Consider the following 23431-nt stretch of genomic DNA (forward strand, 5'->3'; position numbering starts at 1 on the left):
GGTGTGGTGATATATTGTATATTTGCTCAGTGGTTTGTTTGATATTTCAAATACTCTCTGTTAATGGTCCTGTGTATCTAATGTAATATACCAATGAAAGGATGCAGTGTATCTTTGTATCTTGGAAGTCATGACACTCTTCTAATTACTGTTAATCTTTCCTGGAACTCTTGTTTTTATTGGTGTGATATTCCCAACCTCTCAGGACAGCCTCCATTAATCATGCCCCAAAGGATCATTATCACATGTCACTTATTTATGTGTGTGTGTGTGTGCGTCACGCGCCTGTGTTTGCATGTGAGGACCATTTCTCATCAGACTTGTGAGATCATGGGTGTCCAGTTTTGAAAATTGTGATATGGTCTAAAACTTCTACCTGACACTGTCCGTCTAGTATTAATTACACGATTATTGTGCTTTCTTCCTGTATGACTGCGCACTTGCACTGAAGCGGAACTCCTTTAAGTCGCTTTAGACACGTCAGCTGTGGGCGCCGGACACATTTAGACGACGCACACGCCGCGCTTCCTGGTTCTTCAGTGTTGATGTTCGCCGATGTAATCTGACTGAAGTCATACGGTAGTACTTTTTCACGTGTTTCTCGCCTTTGTTAGGATGACTCCTGTGTGTAATTGAATAAACATCGCTTCAAATCGATGTTCTCGTTGATTGTGTCTGTAGTTCAGCCGTGTGTGAGCTCGTTTGATTTGGCATGCTGTCATCTTCACCAGGTATGCATGAACCCTGCCGCTGCTTGTGTAATTTCACTTTGCTTTTTGTCACCTCACGAACGTCTTTTGTGTGTCTTTATATTGACCCCAATTAATCGACTGAAATGTTATATTTTTGTCATATTGTTCATGTTGGTGTTTGCTGTCCTTTGTGTCTGGGCTAACGGAACAGATGGTCACGTTAGAGTGACAGGTCACAACTACAGTGGTTCTCAAACTTCGAGGCCATGGAGTCACATCGGGTCACATGAAGTGGAAGTAAAGTGAATGAATTGGATATAAGTACGGAGAATAAACAAGAGTTTGTCTATTCCATGGTGCTGACCTTAATTTAGCTTCAACCCTTATTTATCAGCTGCTACCCCTGCCATTGTTAATGATTGATACAAAATGTGAGGTCAGAGATGTGAACTTCTATCAGCTCCTGACGACAATGTTTGAGAACTACCGAGTTTACACATTCATGGATGTATCTGCTCCATAGTTAACCTTAATTGGTTTCAGACTGATGGTGTCAGCGAGCTAAACAGTGATTCTGGACACATTTTCTTAGTTAATCACTTGTTTCATACAATGGACATTGAGTTTGTCTCTATTCCTTGTACAATACTTACTGTACAGTTTGAACTACAAAGTTCTATAAATCGTAGGACCTCTTAAATTGAACACAATCCTGCATTTGCTGTGGACCACTGGATGTCTCACAATCACCTTTCACCCAAATAATGACTATTTGCCACTAACATCAGTGTGCATACTGTATGCAGTACTAATATTAAACATGTCTGCCACTCATTATTGTAGTCAGTCAGAAACTCACTTGGTCATTTCTGATTCAAATGACCAAGTGAGAAAAGAATAATGAGTGTCAGACATGTTTAATATGTGCAATGCTTAAGTCGATATGTCCCTGCAAGGAGCTCACTGAATGTTTATGTCCTTGGTAATTGATAGTATCTTTTATTCTTGCACTGAGCCTGTTTGTCCATTACGTTTTATATTGTTTATTATTATGATGTTGCTTTCCAGAAAACAAAACAAAAAAAAAGAAAATCTAAACTGGATTCAAGTGATAGAAAATATGAATCCTTTGCAGATTTGCTGAGGGCACAGCAGGTTTGATGCCCACTGCTCCAATATGGAGCACCAAGATTTGACCACACACAAGAACGGGCGGCAGAGGAAGCTGGCGGGTACTAACGTCGCGAGGGACATGGACAGGGGAGAGACGAGCTCCTCTGAGCCAGAAGTGGAAGAGGAAGCGGAGGGTCTCATCAGAGGGTCAGACTCTGAGGACAGGAGGCACAGAGTCCGGCCCGGGGTCAGGGGCGAGCTGGGGAACATTTTGCTTCTTCTTTTCCTCTACGTGCTGCAGGGGATTCCTCTGGGACTGGCTGGTAGCATACCACTTATCTTACAGGGTAAGAGCGTCAGCTACAAAGATCAAGCCTTCTTCAGCTTCGTCTTCTGGCCTTTCAGTCTGAAGCTCCTCTGGGCACCACTGGTGGATGCTCTCTACTTCAGCAAGTTTGGTAGAAGGTAAGACAGATGTGTGTACTGTTAATGCTGATGTGTGGATTAGTTTCCCGATCATTTCTAATTCCACCTCTCACGTGTCCCGCAGAAAGTCCTGGCTGGTACCCACACAGTACCTGCTGGGCCTCTTCATGCTCTACCTTTCTATGACAGTCAATTCAATGCTGCAGAGTGAGGGAGGACCAAAAATTGTAACCCTTACTGGAGTCTTCTTTATGCTGGCCTTCCTGGCAGCCACACAGGTAGACGCTCATAAACACTGTGACGTGAGAACACACTCAGGAAGTGAAGTTCTCCAATGGTCGTATCTTCTCTTCCCCTCAGGACATAGCTGTTGATGGCTGGGCCCTGACTATGTTATCCAGGGAGAATGTGGGCTATGCTTCTACATGCAACTCTGTGGGCCAGACGGCTGGCTACTTCCTAGGGAATGTGCTTTTTCTGGCTCTGGAGTCTGCAGACTTCTGCAACAAATACCTCAGAGTAGAGCCCAAGGACACGGGCATTGTCACCCTGTCAGGTATCCACATTCCCTGAGAGAAGAACAAGTGAAAAAATGACTGTTTTGAGATGTTTTACGACAGAACTGTAATCGGTGCTTTCTGTACTTCTGCTGCAGACTTCTTGTTCTTTTGGGGAGTGGTGTTCTTGATTTCCACAACGTTGGTGGCCATCATGAAAAGGGAAAATGATCACGGCAGAGGAAAAAGGCGAGTCCAACAGGAGGAGACACAGGGTGTCATGGAAACCTACAAGCTGCTGTTCTCCATCGTCAAGATGCCCACAGTCTTCACCTTTTGTTCCCTGCTCCTCACTGCTAAAGTACTTCACCGTTCCTCCATGAGTATATGGTTTTCCTCTGAAGTATAACTTGATCGCACCATGAATTAAAGATGTGTCCATGTGTTTCAGATGGGCTTCTCTGCAGCAGATGCAGTGACGGGTCTGAAGCTGGTGGAGGCTGGAGTTCCCAAGGAGCAGCTGGCATTGCTGGCTGTGCCCATGGTGCCTCTGCAGATCCTGCTACCTGTGATCATCAGTAAATACACAGCAGGGCCCAGACCTCTCGATGTCTTCTACAAGGCCTTCCCTTTCAGGTGGTGACACACACATAACAGACAAACACAGAAAACCACACACACTCCCTCAAAGAACTAATAGCTAATAGTTTTGCGATTGCAGGTTGCTCATAGGACTGGAGTATGCTCTGCTGGTTTGGTGGACCCCCAGTGTGAAACAAGAAGGAGGATTTCCTGTTTACTATTACGCGATAGTGCTGCTGAGCTACGCATTGCACCAGGTTTGTTTTTTCTTTTACTCTCTTTAATGTCTTTTTTTTCGCCCAACCATTATCGCAGTTTTTGTGAATGGAAACTGGCTGAAATGACTATGAGCACAAAAGGCAATTGGTTGCAAATTGTCATTTTTAGTTTGGCATAATGACTTTAAGGATGAAAATGCCTCATAACAATTGATCTATATAATTATGTTTTCTAGAGCCAAACTGATATATACGTCAGTCAATTTTATCAGCTGATATTGGTCTACCACAGATATATCGCTATCAGCATACTGTATTTGTTGTCCAATATATTGTCTGTAAGTGAACTTTTTTTTAACAGAACATATTGTAGATATTGGTGTTGGCATTGGCTCCATAAATCCAGTATCGATCAGGTTCTAATGTAACTTATTAACGTGCTCGTTAATGAGTGTGTTGTAGAGAATAGTCACACATGCATTAAGGCCATCAAGTGCTCAGATGTTTCACTTTTTCTCCTCTCAACCGTATCTCATTTCCTGTCTTGGCCCCTAGATGTCACTATGCAACAAGAACATTGAAAATGCCAGGGACAGGAAAATCATTTTCTTTTTTTAATTTATCTTTTAATATGTCATGAAAATCATTGTGACAGAGATGTAGTTCTTTGGCTTGGAAATAATTGATAATAGATATTATTTTTCAGGACCTTGGATTCTTGTTCACAAAAACAAAAAATGTATGAGATCAAACTGAAATATGAATGTCATAAGTTAAGGAATGGATCATCTTCAACAAATGTTCCTCCATGTTGCCCACCCAGGTGGCGCTCTACAGCATGTATGTGGCCTGCATGGCCTTCCACGCCAAAGTGAGCGACCCCCTAATCGGCGGGACCTACATGACGCTGCTGAACACAGTCACTAACCTCGGTGGGAACTGGCCCTCCACTGTGGCTCTGTGGATGGTGGATCCACTCACCTCTAAGGAGTGCCAGGGGGCCGTCGGGCAGAGCTGCGGCTCTCCAGCGGAGGCGGGGGTGAGTAAGCACCGTGAGGGAGAAAGTGTTGCATGTGATTATCTAGACTTGAGTGACTGACAGCGCTTCTTTTGCTCCCATCTCCAGCTGTGCATTAAGGAGGGCGGCGCCTGTGTGACGACGTTGGATGGCTACTACGTGGAGTCAGTGGTGTGTGTTGTCATTGGTTTAGCCTGGTGGGTGTGGTTAGGGAAGAAAATACGGCGGCTGCAGGAACAGAGCCCCGCTGCATGGAGGTGCAGAGTCGATCAGTGATGACACTCTGAGCATCATCGGCGCATCACAGACTTTGTTTTTCTTAGCACCTCTCCGTACGCTGCCCCAACGACTGAATGGAGGACATGCTCTGACTCCACTCTCATCCAACTGGTTTGGTCCCTCTGGTCCTGCTCTAGCTTCTACGTTCAGAAAACACTCACACTGTCTCATCTTGAAGTACATTAATGTGATGAAAGGCACCATTGTCTCTCCGGATGTAAAAATCCTCCTCATACTTATTCGTGCTCACTGTAATGGTTTGCTCAAAACTGAGACTACCGGTCAGATTAGCTAAGACCTTTTGTTGTTGTTTTTTATTTTTTCCTGAATCCGTATTCTGCTGCTTGAAACAGTCGAACCAAACCAGAGCTGAGTCAAAAAACATGTTCAAGTAACTTCCTGGGTTTGTTTTAGCCTGCTTGGATCCAGATTGTTGAGTTTAATATATGTGAGAATTCCAAGTGATCTGTACAGTTAGTAAAGTCAGCACATCAGACCCTCCTGGCCAGTCACCATTTAATGCATATTAAAGGGATACGTAAGGGAAAAGACAGGCAAAACCAACAAATCTGTTAATTCAAGTGAGTTAAACCCAGAGTGAAGAATATCTTTCTGTACCATTATCATTCATTGTTCGGCTCAGATCTGAGACAATGTTTTTTAATGATTATTTAAATATATATTTCATCTGAAGTGATTTGTGCCTTGTTTATTTTTTTGTTTAGTTCTTGTTTAACAATTCAAAACCAACCTTTTGTTAGCGCTGTAGTAAAATAATCGAAGCAGGGAACATGACAGTGACTTGAACATGAAGTTGTTGAACTGATGAGTACTCAGTGTAACACTTTACTGTGGTTATTACTGTTTTACACATTCCTTATCACAACTATAATTTGTACAGTGGCTTTGAATGTTTTTGTTGTTTGTTTTTTTTTTTTTAGCAGCCTTTCATTTTCCATTTTTTTCCTTAAACCTGATCAGTTTCAACCATCAAAGCAACAACTCAAATCTTTAATAGCAATATTAGACAGTGCAGCTTTTCAGTGTTGCCACATATTTATTAATAGCGCCTGGTTGGTTCAAGTTCAAAGAAGAATATCCAAAATATCTAAAATCTCTCTCTCAGCATCATTATTGAGACACAATGTATATGAAAGACCACTATACTGTATAGTAATAATCACTACAAAAATTAAATACAGGAGTCCTTATTCATTCAAGGTTTGCAGTGTAAATCAAAGTTCCAGTGGCAGATGGATGTCAACACCAGCCTGAAAACATTTAATTTCTCACCCCCGAAACAGTTCAGGTCTCAGCCTTGTTGAGAAACTTGACAGGCAACACTCTGTTTATGTATTGAATATTGTACATAGAACTGAATGTTACATTATTTTCTGTAAAGCCAGCGTTGAAAGTTCCACTGCTCTGTCAAAAATGTAAATGTTTAAGCGCACAATCAGGGTTCAAGGATAGAGACTCATTTTAACTCATTTTAAATTTGCATCGTTTGTGATTTCTTCTGCTTTGTGAACTCGATGTAAAAGGTCAAACATTCTTAGGATTACTATTATATGGCTGATGGTTTTGGCCAGCGATCCCTCTGAAATGCCCAGAAGCACTGTGTACACTACCTTTAACTCAATATTTCTGTGAGCATGTCACTGCAATGTGAGGATACTCCATCCTGAGAGCCCCTTTGTCTTAACAGGGCACTGTTTGTTGTTTTGAGTTTCTTTGACATTCAGCCACAGATTCCAAAAAACTGCAGATGCCATGTGAAACGCATAAAGCAGAAAGCAAATCCTTTTTTCAAAATATATTCAATTGGCTGCGGTACAACGACCAAATGTTCAACAGACATATGAGAGCTAAAGTGTCACAATTTTTGTTATCACGGTTTTATTTTAGTTTGTTTATTTTTGCAATATATGCATTATCTTTTATATTCTAAATTGTGGTTGGTTTAAGTCTAACTGGCTTTCAGGTGGTGAACTGTAAGTTCAGTGACAGAAATTTAATTTGTCTCACAATGTTACCATATAAGCCTGTTTTTGTTTTTTTTGTTTTTTAAAAATCAGTGATTTTTGCATACCTTTTTATTTACAATGAGTCCAAATCCCCAATCATACGCAGGACAAAGAAAGCACAGGATGACGGCATAATCTGAAGGTTAAATATGCTAGCAGCAGCAGTGCTCTATAATGTCCTGATGAACTTTGACATTCATACGATGAAATGAAAATCTTATGTAATTAAAAACAAAAAAGCATACCCTTGAGGTCTTGAATCGTCTTTCCTGAAACACAAAAGACACGACGCACTCTGTTGTTTTTTAACATTTTATTATAATTTTCCTTGCTTTTCAGGATTTCTAAAATTCCCCTCCTAAACAAGTGAGCGCTGATGCAACAGAGTGTAAATGTTGCCCCATGTGTATCTGGGGCTTTAAACCCCCCCACAGCTGCAGACTGTCCAGATCAACTGGTGCCACAGTCTCCAGTATGAAGTCAGACGGGCTCTGACTTCGTGTCACCGCTGAGGCCCGCAGCCTCTTGGGGAGGCCAGAGTGGGGGTCACAACAAAGCAGCACCGAGATCAGTTTGATGGTTTGGGGGTGGTGATGGTGATCGAGCTGAATCATGTCGGGTTGGTGACGCGTCAACGAATCCAGTGATACATCCCGTAGTGTAGTACGCCCAGAGAGCAGATAACTGAAGTATGGTTCCCACATCAAATAAGTCATTCCACGCGTCATCCACAACACCAACGCCCAAAGAATATAAAAAGTCAACGTGTTTTCTTTTTTTTTTTCTCATTTAATTTAGGCTGTCTGATTCATCATTGACGTATAGCAGTTAATGCATCCATTCTGTAAAACATTGTTAAGACATAAAGCTATATTCATCAACACCAGAACCTCTGCTTGTCCACAGCTCACAATGATTTCTTTGATCGTTTTCAAGAATAAACCAAATTCATGTAATTTCATTCAGAGCCAGGAAGCATTTTTTTGTCTAAGAAGAACCGTCATAATCTCCCAGTGGAAGCAACTTCCTCGCTGGCATTCACTCAAACAGCACAAAGCACTTTGGACGTCATCTTGTACTGAAGACCGACTGCATTTTAAATCACTTGCATACTGAGTTTACACCGCCTCTGATTTCCCGCTTTCTCCCCAAAAGATTTCCAGTCCAGTTCGTAAAGTGAGGGTCAGAAGACAAAAGGTCATGAGACCTGAGGTGTCGGCGGAGAAAGTGGTGAGACGGTGATGTCGTCTGTAGCACTTGCTGGAGTTCCAGACCCGCGCACAAACTCCAGGCTGGGACAGTATATGTAGTGTGTGGATGTGCAATTTTGGATTTTAATTGTCTCTAACATCCATATCTTTTTGCTTTGTTTCTTAAAAAATATCAACAAAAAACAAACAAAAAATAAACTTTCCTAAAGAGGCGCGGCGGGTCATAGGTTCATACGTAGATGCTCGGGCCGCTTGGCCGCCACGGGATAGGCCTGCTGCTTCACCTGACCCAGGTTGACGCCGGTAGGTTGACGGATGGGGAGAGGGGCCGAGGCCTCAGAGCTCGCTGTGACATCCATCTGCTCTGGCGTGGACAGCTCCATGGCCTGGTCCTGAGGTGACTGGAGGACGCTCGGTCCTCCGCCGGGGAGGAGGGGGCTCCGGGCCCAGCAGTCGCCCGCTGAGAACTTGACTGGGCTGAACAAGACGGGAAGAGAGGAGATTTATTATCGTGTGTCTATTTTAACAGTCTTCAACAGCCACATTCCGAGATGCGTGAACATTTCAGAAAACAGACTTGGAGTTACAAAGATGAATTGATTTATTGTCAACTAATAAACTAATCAGTAACTATTTTGTTGATCAAAATTCTCTGATTCCAGCTTTGTAAAACTGAACATTTCCTGGTTTCTTCACTCCTCTCTGACAGTAAACTGAATACCGTTGGGTTCTGGATAAAACAAGACTTTTTAACTCACCTTGAGCTTTTCTGACATTTTAGTGACTGAACAACTAATCGGTTAATCAAGAAAGTGATCGACAGATTAATCAAATGCAAATTAACATTCTGTGCGGCCTTGCTGGGTTCTATCTAGTGGTGAAAAAGGCATGAAAAAGAAAGCCAAAGCTGAACCTTATTAATGACTTGACAACATGTATGATGATATGTTTATAATGTGGATTCAATACACCAGAGGATGTTGCTATTAAACATGTAGTGTGGAGGGAAACTTCACAATCTTAAATTCAACTATATATAACAAGAATTGGTTGCACAGTGAGGAATATCGGGGTTTAAACAAGGACTCACTGTGGAAATATGAGTAGTATTTAGACATGTTTGTCTCCATGTGCCAGCTGCAGATGACGTACCTGAGAGGTGTTCTCGGGCTGCCCATGATCCGTCGAGGGGAGCGGATTTTTGGCTCAAACGAGAATCTTTCTTTGATGTTTTCCAGGACCGACGGAGCGACGTATGTGAATCCCTACGAGAACAAAGATGAGAGACAAAACAGAGGCACGGTTGGTGCACGGACACAGATGGGAGGCAGGTCGTGGGAAGAGCAAGGACGAGGAAGAAATGATTGATTGACCGGGCTCAGAAGCAGCAGCACGGATCCAGATCTAACAGAGCTCCCCCTGATGTGGTCTCTTATCATTTTCTTTGTTAGTTGTCTGAGCCTGTATGAAACCTGTGGTGCATTTAAGTGCAAGTAACTTCGCACGTTAATCTTCACAGTCAAATTTGACAGTTTCCTCATAATACAAGCTGAGCTAAGCACAAATACACTGACATCTTCAAATCTTCTTAACATTTTTTCCTATTCAAAAGAATGTTCAACCAACTTTTACTTATTTGTTGTATTATTGATTTTCTTTTTTTTTAAGAAAATCAACTCTGTCTACCATTTAACAAATGATGAATGTGTAAACTCAAAAACAATGTCTTTTGGGTGTTTCCCTAACATACTAAACATGGTTCCATAGTCCGAATAGTTTCCAGACTCAACAAAACAAACAAAAGACAAGGAACTGTAGCCTGAGAGGTTACCAGGAAGGCTTGATTGGCACTCTCGCTGAGCGTCGAGTCATCGGGGCTGTCGACTGGTGTCTGACTGGTGAACTTCGAGTCAAACTGACTCACGTCTTCGGCTGATTGCTGCGAAGACAGACGGGAGGGCAAACACAGGTGAGGAGGGAGCGGAAACGTGAGAAGACGTGTCGACTCACAACACTGTCACACGAGAAGACCTGAGCTCAATCCCTCAAGCATGTTCCGTTGGTTCAACCTGATCTTTTGAGCTGACAGTGATCTTTCCCTGTGGCCTGCTCCTCTGATACTCACCAGGAAAGGTTTGAAGGGAGGCTCCACTTTCCGAGCCAGCAAATCCTCCCAGTTGATGTGTCGAAAGAAGGGATGAGCCTAGAAAATATCAGAGCGTTGCTATAAAGAACATCGCTTCTCAGTCTGGAAAGATTTAAACAAACTGGCAGTCATGCAGCCATGGATATCTCCAGTGCAAAACACAGGGTTTTTTTAGGCCAAGGCCCTCTGCATATTAGAGTCTCTGGATGTCTTCTTGAACCAAAGCCAGGCCAATTATAGTCTCTGTAACTATGTATGATCTGCAGCGGTGCAGGCAGAGTGTGTTTTCTGAAACAATCTACATATATTACCCATGCTCCTTAGGGGATGTTCATTTCTGCATTTGGTATAAAAGCAGCGTATTGCTGTTTAGAGGTCAGCAGTAGAGCCGGTGTGTCTGCCTTCTCACCTGCACCTCCGTGGCGTCCCCTGCGCCCGCTCCCAGTCGTGACGAGGCGTTTCTCTTCAGCAGCTGCACAACCATCAGTCACATGTCAGAGGAATACTTGCACAACAGCTCCATGCTTGTTATGGATAAACACAAGTAGTGTGAACTTCAAACAACCAGCCCGTACCCGTTTCAGGAGATCTCTAGCTTCTTGTGTGAGGTAGGGCGGCAGGCTGAGCTTACACTTCAGGATCTTGTCGATCGTCTTTTTCCGGTTCTCACCGGTGAACGGCGGCTAAAAGGGGAGGAAAGGAAGGGGTTACTCAAACGTCTCCGATTACGATTCCTATTTCATGGTGGCGCCTTTAATGACATTGAGGCAGAAATCTTAACTGACCGCTCCCGTGAGCATGTCGTACATCAGGGCGCCCAGACTCCACCAGTCCACGGCTCTGTTGTGTCCGCTTCGCATCAAGATCTCCGGGGCCCTGCAACGACATCAGGGCGCGTTTCTCACTACTGAACTGGAGTTGAATGAGCGAGCGTGTGAGGAGAAGGACAGCGAGTGCAGAAGGTGGAAAATGAGAGAGCTCGTCTTACATGTATTCGATGGTGCCGCAGAACGTGTGGGTGACCGTGCCGTCGTGAATCGACTCTTTGCAAAGACCGAAGTCTGTCAACTTCACGTGGCCTGGAGGGAAGTCGCACATGTTCACATGCAGTTATTTACAATCCTCGTCATGCATTTAACCTTCATTTACTCACATGTTACGGCTGTTCAATTATTATGTCTAATGAAAACACACACCTTGGCTGTTGAGCATGATGTTCTCCGGCTTTAGGTCTCTGTAGATGATGCCCTTCTGGTGCAGGTGGCCCAGAGCCATGGAGATCTCTGCCAGGTAGAAACTAGAGCGAAAAACAAAGAAAACATCTCACTCAATACAAACAACTTCAGGCCAGAGACACAACTCCTAAATAAGGATCCACCCGTCTGGTACACATGTGGTATGAATATGCAATACGTCTGTAAACAGTTCAATCTACAGTAAGGTTTTACTGGTGAGCTTTGACTTGTCATAAAGCATGAGGCGTAATACCTGCAGTTCAGAGAGTTAAACTGTGTTTAAGATAATCACAAATGAGTACTTTCTGATGACACAGACAGTCGTGCCAACGTGTCTGTGCATCAGTGCTCACCAGGCTGTGTCCTCCATGAAGATGCCCTCTCTCTCCAGCTGCATGAACAGCTCTCCTCCTGCACAGGTGAACACATGTTTACGCCGTTAACATGGGTGACACACACCAAGAACACAACCGTCTCCAAAGGTTTAGACATGATTCAACATTAAAGCACTTCACACTAGCATTCACATTCACTGTGTGTGTGTGTATGTGTGCGTGTGTGTGTGCATCATCTTGCACTGACCACTCAGGTACTCCAGGATGAGATACAGCTTCCCTCCTGTCTGGAAGGCGTAGATGAGATCCACAATGAAGGGATGCTTCACCTCTTCCAGGATGTTCCTCTCTGCCTTGGTGTGGGCCGTGTCCTTGGCGTTGCGTACAATCATAGCCTGGTGGCGCCCCGAACAAGCATATCGACATTAGTCAACATCCACTGATGGGACCAGTGAAAACCGTGAAACTCTCAAGTTTTACATGTTACAGCCTTACGTGCTGCTAATAGAGAGAAGTGCTCCACTGTACAACATCTGACTGTGCTTTAAAATATACTGTATATATTTGGATTACAGTTCTCCAGAGCATAATGATGTCAGGAGCACAATTGTGCGCAGCCAGTCCCTTCTGTTCCTCTCCACACTCTCCCTCTCCTCTCTGCTGCTCCTGCTCCTGTTTATGTTTGCTAACCACTTCTGTCAGGGAGCTAAAGAGCCGCCTGTCAGCAGCAACAGTGTTGTCTCAGCTTCGGGTGAGAACTGCGACAACAGATGGAGCTCAAGCAGGCGGATCGAGGCCGCGACGAGCCCTTCCATTACCCGAGAAGCCGCTCTTGACCCTCTCCATTCGTTGAGATTATAAGTTTTAACTTCCTTGCTTTTGTTAGCTTTACTAGACAACAGACTCAATATTAACAATGTGTCATCCACTACGGCAAAAAGCTTGTCCGCCTGCTGGCTGTTAATTCTGTTGTGTAATCTGGCACTGTGTTTATCAAGCATCTCAGAATCAATGTGGTTATTTGTGAGCACGCACACAGCAAGGAATCAAAGTTCTCATAGAAGAGTGAATGACACTCATATGGACACTGTATAGGATCATACAAATGTAAATCAATAATGACTTCCTGCAGTTTTTAAATGTCATCTCTTATCACTGTCCACCCGCTGGGAACTCCTACCAAGTGGGAGCAGTTCTGCAGCTCTCTGGAAATGACATGACTTATGTCCTCGGTTCAGATTGCGGAGAGGACTGCATACGTATCGCTCTGAGAATTTGGGGCAAGTCGGGACTTATTTTGCACTCTGAGTTGCTTCATAAACAGGGGGGCCCGTGCCTGCAGGGGTTTATCAAAGCTGCGCTGCACGTAAACTCTTGCCACTTTGCAGGTGAAGAACCTTAACGACGGGCTGAAGTCTGGCACGTCTTTAGCGGGTCACTGGGGTCATTTCAGCCGATCGAGCAGAAGCGGCGTGAGCATCAGGCAGAATCTAACGGGCTGAGGCAGAAGGTTCTGTGTGCCAATGCTGCAGCAGCGGAGATGGCAACCTACCAACTAGCAGTGAAATCTTACCCCACCGCCGGCTTCAAGGACAGCCAATATTTGCAGACAAGAGGCACCATGATGTTTGTTTGTAAAAACAAGCGTGCAATCATTATGTCCACAGGATACAGACTGAGAGTAGCTGTACATCACTCTAAACTGAAGTGATAAAAGCAGGATTGTGTTTCCGTCTTGACGAAAGGTGAAATATAAAAAAAATGTACCTTTTTCAGAACTTTCATGGCAAATATTTTGCCCGCTGCTGCGCCGACGACTTTCTTGACCTGGAAAACCTGCACGGAAGAGAAAATAATCAAAATATTTCAAAATAATCCTTAACGGTTGAAGGAATCAAGAGTCGAAATAATTCAGCACTTCACATTATAGAGGGAATATGATCCAGTGTGTTAAGTGCCCATTCTCCTGAGCCACAGGTACCTTTCCATAGCCGCCTTTCCCCAGGACTCGCAGCAGCTCGAAGCACTCCGGCCTGATGTTCTCCGTCCCCTGATTGACGTTGTCCTCCGATATCTCGATCTTCTCACAGTCGTCCATGTTGCTGCGGAGGCAACATCTGATGCTTATTTCTGCTCTCACACTTGTTTTTTTCATCGAAAAAAAAAAATGGCACGTGAACACAAGCAAAGGTGTTGAATACTTACAACTCAAATCCACTGCACTGGTCCATGATATCGCTGAGTTGAACCTGGAAGGAAAAGTAGAAAATCGCACGTTCTTAAGTGTTTTTTTGTTCCAGCTACGACCTGGAGAAGAACTCGGCTCAGAACATCCACATGACATCAGAGATTATGGTTGTATTTATTGACTTTTCATTTCCATTTTGACTTTATCGGGAAACTTCTGCATTTCCCTTTGTTTAAAAACTTTGCTACTACTTTGCATTAAGTAAGTTGATGCAGAGCACAACACTTGACATCCAATACAGACAAACTGCAATAAGCACGATAATGAGGGCAATTAAGTAAAGAGTCGTGCTTGTTCAAATCTAATTATCAAGTAATAGTACTTTACATGACAACTTCCATATTATACCTGCTCTCATTTAGATCAGCAACCAGTAACTGTTTGGTGATCAACAGGAAATTAATTAGCAGCCATTTAAATATTCAGTTATCAAGTTTTCTAGTCCCAGCTTCTCCTGATTGAGGATTCGCTTATTTTCTCTGTATTGAGATCACTGTTAACGGAATATTTGTGTGTTTTCGGAAACAAAACAGGTCAACCGATAATGATAACAATCTTTAGCTGTATCTTAACTTACATTATATCCCACTGTGCAATAAGTTTAGCCAACAAATGTTCCTGTTTACAGGGTCCACAGTCACACAGAAACTGCGATGTGACACAAACAAGAGCTGCAGTGATGAAAGAGCTGGCCAATCCATGAACATCAACATGGGGCAAGGTATTTGGCAAGACTTGTCTATCTTAATGAATCACTTGCATGTGCACATAATTGCTGTACTTTGCACTGTTTATGCTCTTCAGTCACTGCACTAGTCCTTTAACAGCAGGTGATCATGTTTTGGTGTGATACGAGCCTCTGACACGCGCATTAAGCAGTATTTACACATTATCTGAGGGGTTATTACCCTGTGGTGGGTGTAAATAGTGTTGTGCTGCTCTGTATTTGAGACTCGATGGGATCAGACACTCTGTAACAGGCTTGCCAGAATAAACTGTTGCACACCGAGCCACATTTGTCACTGCAGCACCTTTGGCCAAGTAAGGCTCTGCTTGCTCAACTCACACATGACAGCGGTGGTTTTCAAACGTGACAGCGCAAACGACGCATGCATTTCCTCCCAAGCTATCGCTACTGCTAATATAAAGACAGAAGTGGTGACAGCTCTGTCATGATCGCTGTCAAGCTAACGGCGGCCAGCTAGCATTAGCCCTTTGCTAACGGTGTTTGACAAGGCCCGGGAGCCCCGGCTGCAGGAGCAGGCCCGCGGTGGCTGGCAGGCTTCCATGCTAACAGCTAGCCGCTGTGCACCAAGAGTTTCTGCTGTCACAACTCTCGCGGTTACGTTTCCACATCTCCCGTACCTCCTCGTTCTCATCGTCGGAGACATTCTCCTCCGGCTGGTCCAGATCTATGTCAAACACTGCAGCCATGGCAGCGCTTCGCTTGGATCGCTCTGTCACAGACCGCAAGAATAGCAGGCGTCCCCCACCTCATGGACAATCACACACCGCCGCCATAACCGGCTACTACGCTGAGCATGCGCACTGCAGCGCTCAACAAAAGGGGCGGTAACCAGAAAGAAAAAAAAAGATGGAGCAGCAGCCTGTAGAGGAGGAGAGGCAGGAGAAAGAGATGGAGCAGCAGCCTGTAGAGGAGGAGAGGCAGGAGAAAGAGATGGAGCAGCAGCCTGTAGAGGAGGAGAGGCAGGAGAAAGAGATGGAGCAGCAGCCTGTAGAGGAGGAGAGGCAGGAGAAAGAGCAGAAACAAAGAAGGAAAGAACCAGAAACATTTCACTGTTTCACTGTCTCTGAGGCTGTAAGAACCGAAACAGTTCATTTTAAAGAGGCTGCAATGATCCAACATAAGCTATCTGATAAAATCAACATATCAATTGATTAGACACTTTATTCTCCAGGTCTCACTGGAGGGAGGAAGGTCTGTTTTAAAATCTAGTCAATTCAGTGTTAACTTCATTTTGATTGTTCTCCCTGGCTCACACACGGACACAACTAGATGAACATGGGCACTTTTCATTGGGCCATTGACGTTGTTTCACTGAAGTACCAGCTCAGTCCACAGCACACAGAGCAGCGTTTACATTCCCTCTGTGGAGCCCCGGAACTCACTGATGGGATCAACACCACAGTTCACACGACCACAACATTACCACTGTCTGAGACGATCCCTCAGTGTCCAAACAGAGACACAATGCACAACACAGACAGCACATCGACAGCAGCGTTTCATTCGCCAATGTCCTTCCTCACTCTCTGACTCTCTTCCAGGTGTGATAGCGACAGACTCTGGCTGGGAGCACAAATCCAGAACCCAAGTTGGAAATCCCAAACTGACCCACTCAAACAGAGTGAACAATGAATTCCTGGTTAACAGTCAGCAGCTGACACTATTCCATCCTGCAAGCTTTGAGCCACCCTCAGTAAATTGTATTTGCATTTCAACACAACAACAAGCTGTGGAAGGACATAACCTAGATGATGAAACATCACTGCTGAGGAAGTGGCTGATCACTACGCACCCACTTGGCATCCTGTGTGGTCTGACTTTGTTTTTCTCATGAAATAAATAACAGCGCACACAAATGAAATGTTCAACAGACTGTCACAACACGATTGTTGGTCCAGTTTTGGATTGTTTAAATCTTTCTGTTGCCATTCACATTAAAATGCACAATGTAGTTTTGGAGGAGAAATTCAAATTCAGATTTTTTTTTTCATTTTTCCATAGCTAAATAACTAAACTGTTCAGTTTCAAACACTGTTTGAAGCTAGAAAGGTGACACGGTCTGCCACATATAAACAAAGTTAAATGGTACAAGTTGTGCTATTTGTTTGTTCAATTTGTTTAGGCAGTAACTTTAATGTGCTCTGACAAATCAAATAAATTCAAATCAAAAGGAGAAGAATGAATATAAAAGGCTATCAGCTTCCATTAAATGATTTAAAATCCTGGCCCCTATAAGTAGGACCACCATAATAACACAATTAAAACCAAAATGAATATCATTACCACCAATAATCCCAAAAGTTGTAAAAACAAAACTAAAACAAACTGAAGACTTTACCACTACTACTACTGCTAGTACTACTACTACTACTACTACTACTAATAATAATAATGATAAAATATATTCTACAGTAGAATATACAATGTAAATTATATACTCTGGGCAAACATGATGCATTCATTCCTTTTTCTTTGTGACTGAAAAATGTTGCATCCATTCAACACGTGAATTTGGGGTTGTGAAGCCATGAGGCGGCAGGCTGTAGCACAGCAGATACGAGTGAAAGAGAAACTATCTCATGCTGAGGCGACTAAGGTGACGAGCTGGGAGCATCAACAGGAGAGCAGAATGAAGCAAACAGAGGCAAACATGATGAAAGCTGAAAAGAATATTTTGGTGGAGAAAAAAAAGACGGTAACATTTATAGCAGGAAATATAAATGCAACAGCAGAAATAAAGTGTAAAACTGAAAGAATTCAGGTAGCAGTTAAAGCACCAATTCCCCAGTCTGGATATAAGAGGTACACAATGGGAGGAAATCAGTGTGAACAAGCAAGCCAAGAGAGCACAGTGTATTGGTTATTAATAAGATTTTAAAAAGATCATATATAGCCAGAAGGAAAAACCAGACCTGATATATGTCCAGGAGTCGTGGCTCAAGCCAAGGCTAGAGTTTATAATAAAAGGTTATGTGGCATGCAGCCAAGACTGAAAAGAAGGGGCAGGCAAGGGGTGTGTTACATTTGTGAAGGAGGGCACTGCCTATAAAATACTGGGGTTAGAAATGAGGTAGAACATGTGAGTATTGTGGTATCTCCACTGTGTACCTATAATGCCATTGTGGACCTATAGGATACAGCTGATAGCCAATTGCTGGGTTAATCTTAAAGGGTCATATAGAAAGTCACCCAACTATGAGGGCTGAACAAATGAAAGTTGACAAAATAAACTTCAGACCAACTGTGCTGTGGCCCATAAGACCAGACTGAACTCTACAAAAGACAAATGTGGATGTAATGGGATACATGGAAAGCAATTACAGGAATTTTGTTAATGTTCATGTGGGTACCATTAGCTCAGGTGTGAAAATGAGGAATTAAACAATGGTAACAATACTGGGACAGTGCAGCATTTACACAAAAAATAAAACAAAGTAGGATCAACACCGTACAGTAAATGTTTTTATTATAGGAAAGCACCAAAGGAGAAATGTCCACCAGTCAGGAAATTAGGAACAACCAGGACAGATGTTAGGGATCTGCTGCTACACGGAGAGACATTGGAGGGAAGAAAACAACTGGACCAGTTCAACCAACATAGAGCAACTGAGGGCCCATTGATGAACTGAGCCAGAGGGAGGCACTAATGCCAACTGCATTAAGACGCCGAAGAAGAAGAAGTGAATTGGACTTTTACTTTGAAAGATTTGACAGTTAAGGCCGGAAATGGCGTTCCGAGTCTTCATGGCGACAGACCCTCTCAAACTTCGCTGACACTCCTCGGTCACAGTCACCGAAATGTTTACACCCAGCATGAATTGACCGGTGGACTTCAGACTACCTGCTAATCTGAGTGACCATCGGACCTTCCGGAGACCATGTCCGTCGTGACGGTGCAGCTCGGTCAGTGCGGTAACCAGGTGGGTCACGAGCTGTTCGACATCATCTGCAGCGATGCTCACGAGCCTCAGAGGAAAGTGTTCCGCTCAGCTAGCTGCGAGCGATTCTTCCACCAAACCGCACGCGGAGGTAGGACGCCACCTCTGGACTCAATGCGTGTTTTTCCCCTCTCTTGTCTGTGCTGCTTACCTGCCCACCTGTTCACCTGTCGTGTCTGTCATTGACCAGACCTGGTAGCCAGGGCGGTTCTGGTTGACATGGAGTCCAAAGTGATCAACCAGAGTATGAGCAAGGCTGCAAAATCTGGCAGGTGGAGGTACGGAGAGAGCTCACACTTCAGCCAGAAGCAGGGCTCCGGAAACAACTGGGCTAACGGGTAAGACTGCTGCTGTGGCAGCACGAGCATCACGGTGTCAGTGAACGCACCGTGCAACTTTGGAACCCTGTCAAATCATCCCAAGTTACTAGCTTCCTTTTTCCAGAGCTTTCAAACAAGAGTTAGTCTGCTCAGTTGTCATAGAGGTGGACTTTCTGTTTTATCCACAGCACTGTTATGGCTTGTAAGATAAGTTGGACTCCGGGATCAAGTCAGGATTATATCCACAGATGTCTTGTGGTGTGACCAACTTTCCAAAACTCAGAGATATAAAGTTTTCCTGTCACTTACTCATTTAAATGATCAAATTCTCAGGTTGGAGCGGTCGGAAGCAACCGTTTAATTCTTGAGAAAGGCTGAAACGTAGGGCAATAACTAGAATAGGGGATGAATTTCCTCTTGAGGGGCTCCAAAGCAATACAACAAATCTAGTACACAAAGTATCCGGGGCTCAGTTATTGGACATCTTAATGTTCCTTTTTCTTGAAGTCCCTGCTGTGTGGTGTTCATGTGTGCCACCCTTTGACAAATGTTGCTTTTTAGGCTGAAACTTTGGCGTATTTATCTCTGATGCTGTCCAAAATAATCATCAGCAAAGATGATCATCATATCCAATCATAACCAAATTTAAACAAAGAGCCATTATTATAACTACTGGCTCTTATGGCTTTCATGCTTAAATCATGTCATATGCAACTACACTATATTACCAAAAGTATTCGCTCACCTGCCTTTACTCATTCTATGAACTGAAGTGCCATCCCATTCCTAACTCATAGAATTCAATATGATGTCGGTCCACCTTTTGCAGCTATTACAGCTTCAACTCTTCTGGGAAGACTGTCCACAAGGTTGAGGAGAGTGTTTATAGGAATTTTTGACCATTCTTCCAAAAGCGCATTGGTGAGGTCACACACTGATGTTGGTCGAGAAGGCCTGGCTCTCAGTCTCCGCTCTAATTCATCCCAAAGGTGTTCTATCGGGTTCAGGTCAGGACTCTGTGCAGGCCAGTCAAGTTCATCCACACCAGACTCTGTCATCCACGTCTTTATGGACCTTGCTTTGTGCACTGGTGCACAGTCATGTTGGAAGAGGAAGGGGCCCGCTCCAAACTGTTCCCACAAGGTTGGGAGCATGGAATTGTCCAAAATGTTTTGGTATCCTGAAGCATTCAATGTTCCTTTCACTGGAACTAAGGGGCCAAGCCCAGCTCCTGAAAAACAACCCCATACCATAATTCCTCCTCCACCAAATTTCACAGTTGGCACAATGCAATCTGAAATGTACCGTTCTCCTGGCAACCTCCAAACCCAGACTCGTCCATCAGATTGCCAGATGGAAAAGCGTGATTCATCACTCCAGAGAACGCGTCTCCACTGCTCTAGAGGCCAGTGACGGCGTGCTTTACACCATTGCATCCGACGCCTTGCATTGCACTTGGTGATGTGTGGCTTGGCTGCAGCTGCTCGGCCATGGAAACCCATTCCATGAAGCTCTCTGCGTACTGTACTTGGGCTAATCTGAAGGTCACATGAAGTTTGTAGCTCTCTAGCAATTGACTGTGCAGAAAGTCGGCGACCTCTTTGCACTATGCGCTTCAGCATCCGCTGACCCCTCTCCGTCACTTTACGTGGCCTACCACTTCGTGGCTGAGTTGCTGTTGTTCCCAAACGCTTCCATTTTGTTATAATAGAGCTGACAGTTGACTGTGGAATATTTAGGAGCGAGGAAATTTCACGACTGGATTTGTTGCACAAGTGGCATCCTATGACAGTTCCACGCTGGAATTCACTGAGCTCCTGAGAGCGGCCCATTCTTTCACAAATGTCTTGTTTCACAGTCTGCATGCCTGAGTGCTTGAATTTATACACCTGGGGCCAGGCCAAGTGATTAGAACACCTGATTCTGATCATTTGAATGGGTGAGCGAATACTTTTGGTAATATAGTGTATATTGTTATTGTGTTTATTTTTTTACAGACACAAAAGACACACTGTGCTTAGAAATGAATGGAAGTGAAGGGGAAGATGAGCTGGTGATGTGCCTCTTGTATCACGTTAGGTTCTGTGTGCACGGCCCTCGTCACAGAGAAGTGGTGGAGGAGCTGGTGAGGCGAGAGGTGGAGCGCTGTGACAGACTGGCCGGGCTCATGGCTATGATGAGCGTGGCGGGGGGAACCGGCTCCGGGGTCGGTACCTACGTCACCCAGTGTCTCCGAGAGATCCACCCCAAGTCCTTCATCGTCAACCACCTCACCTGGCCGTACGGGACGGGGGAGGTACGGAGCCCGCCGTTGAGTGGCAAGTCTCACAGGAAATGTCAGATGTCTAGAACAAGATTCTGTTAAATCTTTCTCCTTGACTTCGACCGTTCAGGTGATCGTCCAGAACTACAACTCCGTGCTGTCACTGGCTCATCTCTACCAGCTGTCTGACGCCATCCTGGTGCACGAGAACGACACGGTGCACAAGATCTGCAGTCAGCTGCTCAACCTCAAAGACATCTCCTTCAGCGACATCAACGGCGTCATCGCTCAGCAGCTGGGTGGCGTCCTGCAGCCCGCGCTCACCGCCGACTCCTATGGAGTCTACAGCAGAAATCCTCTGGGTGGGAGACGCCCACACACTCACTGCCAACATCAATATCATCATCATCATCATCATCTCATTACGTATTCTGTCATGTCGCTGTCAGGTGAGCTGTTGAGCGCCCTCACCTGCCACCCAGAGTACAAGCTGCTCAGCGTGAGCACCATCCCTCAGATGCCCAGCGCCTCCGTGGCCTACAGCACGTTCAGCTGGCCGGGCATGCTCAAACACCTGAGACAGATGCTCATCTCCAACACCAAGATGGAGGAAGGCAAGGATCATAGCATGTTTGTCAAGTCGCATTATGGTTTGAAAGTAGAATCCTGTTAGAGATGAAATGATAAGGCACTTCTGAGGATCCTTTTCTTGTCCCGTGTCAGGTATCGACTGGCAGGTGCGTCCACCTTCGGGCTCAGAGCGGACCAGGAGCGTCACAGGAGCCGGCTTTAACACCTCTCTGGCCAACCTGCTCATACTGAGAGGGAAGGATGTGTACAGCGCAGAGACAGGTCAGAGAAACGTATTGATGTTATGGGGAAAAAATAAATTGACGAACTGGGTGAAATAATTTGTTAATTCTGCATTGATTTCGCCTGAAACAAATCCATGGAGGTCGAGAGGAAGGGGTTTGTGTGACGCACGTCAAGTAGAGAAAGTCGCCTGCATCAACAGCCTTCCATACATATCGTGTTCTCCTGTCCACAGGTGGCTTTGAGGACCCAGCTCTGTACACCTCCTGGCTGTCACCTCACAACGCTTTCAACTTATGGAAATCCCCAGTGCCTTTTAAGTACGAGAAATCTGCCACGCTGGTCAGTAACAGTCAGGCTCTGCTCAGACCTCTGGATAACATGGTGGGGAAAGCCTGGAATATGTTTGCATCCAAGTGAGTCAGACATTTTTTTTTTTTTATCAGAGACATGCCTGAGTAGGAGTCTTAGGAAAAAGTGGGTCCAATAAGTATGACAACTGTGGGAATATTTGTGTCTTAGTAAGTAATACTTTTAAGATGATGCAGAAATTTATGTTTCCTCTGCACTGAATGTCTTTACTCATTTTCCTCTCTTTTTTGTTTTCCTGCCGCAGGGCCTACGTCCATCAGTACATTAAATTTGGGTTCACAGAAGAAGACTTTCTCGACAGCTTTACATCTCTTGAGCAAGTCATCTCCAGCTACAGTCAACTGTGCTAGACCAGGGAAAAACTAACAAGCACCTCCTTGCCTTTGGACTCTATGTAGACGGGAGCGAGCATCACTGTGGGATGGGAAAAAAAAACAATCTCTTTACCAAAAGCTTAATAGATTCCTCAACATCTGCAGGGGGAAGGACTGAGGTTATGTCACACTCAAAGTATCATCGGGACACACAGTCAGTGCCTCTAAGCTGCTTTATTAAATTAAATTATATTTTTATGGACTCTGATTGTTTTGTCAACTGCTGTTTCAAGGCCAAGAATAAACTGACTTTTCAAACGAAATGCCTTGAAAAGGTTGTCGATTATGGCCAATCTAGCAAAAATGGAATTTAATTCGTTATGATTTTAATAGCTTACAGCCACCTGAAATATTTTTTAAAAAATGTTTTATTACTTGAACCTTGCATATGTTCACAGGGAGACAATTTGTTCCATGAAGTCTGCAATGTTTCTACGGTAGCAGAGAAAGTATAAACCTCACGGTGACTTGAAAAGAGGGCTTGCTGTGTTTTAAGCAACATGCTCTCCTACATGCTCAGAGGGGGCTGAAGTGAGGGGTATTAAGTTGGTTGCAACCTCACAGCTAGATGCCACT

At 44.3% G+C, this 23431-nt stretch overlaps 3 protein-coding genes across 5 annotated transcripts; 2 read left to right on the forward strand and 1 right to left on the reverse strand.

The window, feature by feature from the left end:
• The first annotated feature begins 421 nt into the window (after positions 1–421).
• On the forward strand, positions 422–7096 carry slc33a1 (solute carrier family 33 member 1). 2 transcript variants are annotated; one of them, XM_037124250.1, is made up of 10 exons: positions 482–579; positions 682–731; positions 1828–2270; positions 2356–2509; positions 2592–2787; positions 2887–3089; positions 3180–3364; positions 3450–3567; positions 4352–4567; positions 4655–7096. In XM_037124250.1, exons 3-10 carry the CDS (start codon positions 1870–1872, stop codon positions 4820–4822), a joined length of 1641 nt encoding a protein of 546 aa, XP_036980145.1. In that variant the 5' UTR covers positions 482–579; positions 682–731; positions 1828–1869; the 3' UTR covers positions 4823–7096. The 2 variants fall into 2 exon arrangements, with proteins under 2 accessions (XP_036980138.1, XP_036980145.1); XM_037124243.1 differs by lacking the exon at positions 682–731 and having other exon boundaries at positions 422–579.
• A 54-nt stretch (positions 7097–7150) lies between these two features.
• On the reverse strand, positions 7151–15584 carry rps6kb1b (ribosomal protein S6 kinase b, polypeptide 1b). The gene is made up of 15 exons (XM_037124266.1): positions 15393–15584; positions 13985–14028; positions 13761–13881; positions 13547–13615; positions 12027–12174; positions 11798–11855; positions 11406–11506; positions 11198–11288; positions 10995–11085; positions 10785–10892; positions 10619–10681; positions 10189–10266; positions 9895–10002; positions 9216–9328; positions 7151–8540 (listed from the first exon to the last, which is right to left on the reverse strand). Exons 1-15 carry the CDS (start codon positions 15459–15461, stop codon positions 8285–8287), a joined length of 1518 nt encoding a protein of 505 aa, XP_036980161.1. The 5' UTR covers positions 15462–15584; the 3' UTR covers positions 7151–8284.
• Positions 15585–18328: 2744 nt separating this feature from the next.
• On the forward strand, positions 18329–23118 carry tubd1 (tubulin, delta 1). Of its 2 annotated transcripts, XR_005072262.1 has the most exons (9): positions 18329–18804; positions 18904–19051; positions 21113–21329; positions 21427–21658; positions 21746–21910; positions 22020–22148; positions 22345–22451; positions 22556–22630; positions 22726–23118. XR_005072262.1 is itself a non-coding variant. In XM_037085063.1 (8 exons), exons 1-8 carry the CDS (start codon positions 18654–18656, stop codon positions 22829–22831), a joined length of 1329 nt encoding a protein of 442 aa, XP_036940958.1. In that variant the 5' UTR covers positions 18335–18653; the 3' UTR covers positions 22832–23118. The 2 variants fall into 2 exon arrangements, 1 of the variants encoding a protein (XP_036940958.1); XM_037085063.1 differs by lacking the exon at positions 22556–22630 and having other exon boundaries at positions 18335–18804; positions 22345–22525.
• The last annotated feature ends 313 nt before the right edge of the window (positions 23119–23431 follow it).

This window comes from Acanthopagrus latus, chromosome 2 (assembly GCF_904848185.1).
Source record: "Acanthopagrus latus isolate v.2019 chromosome 2, fAcaLat1.1, whole genome shotgun sequence".
Classification (NCBI taxonomy): domain Eukaryota; kingdom Metazoa; phylum Chordata; class Actinopteri; order Spariformes; family Sparidae; genus Acanthopagrus; species Acanthopagrus latus.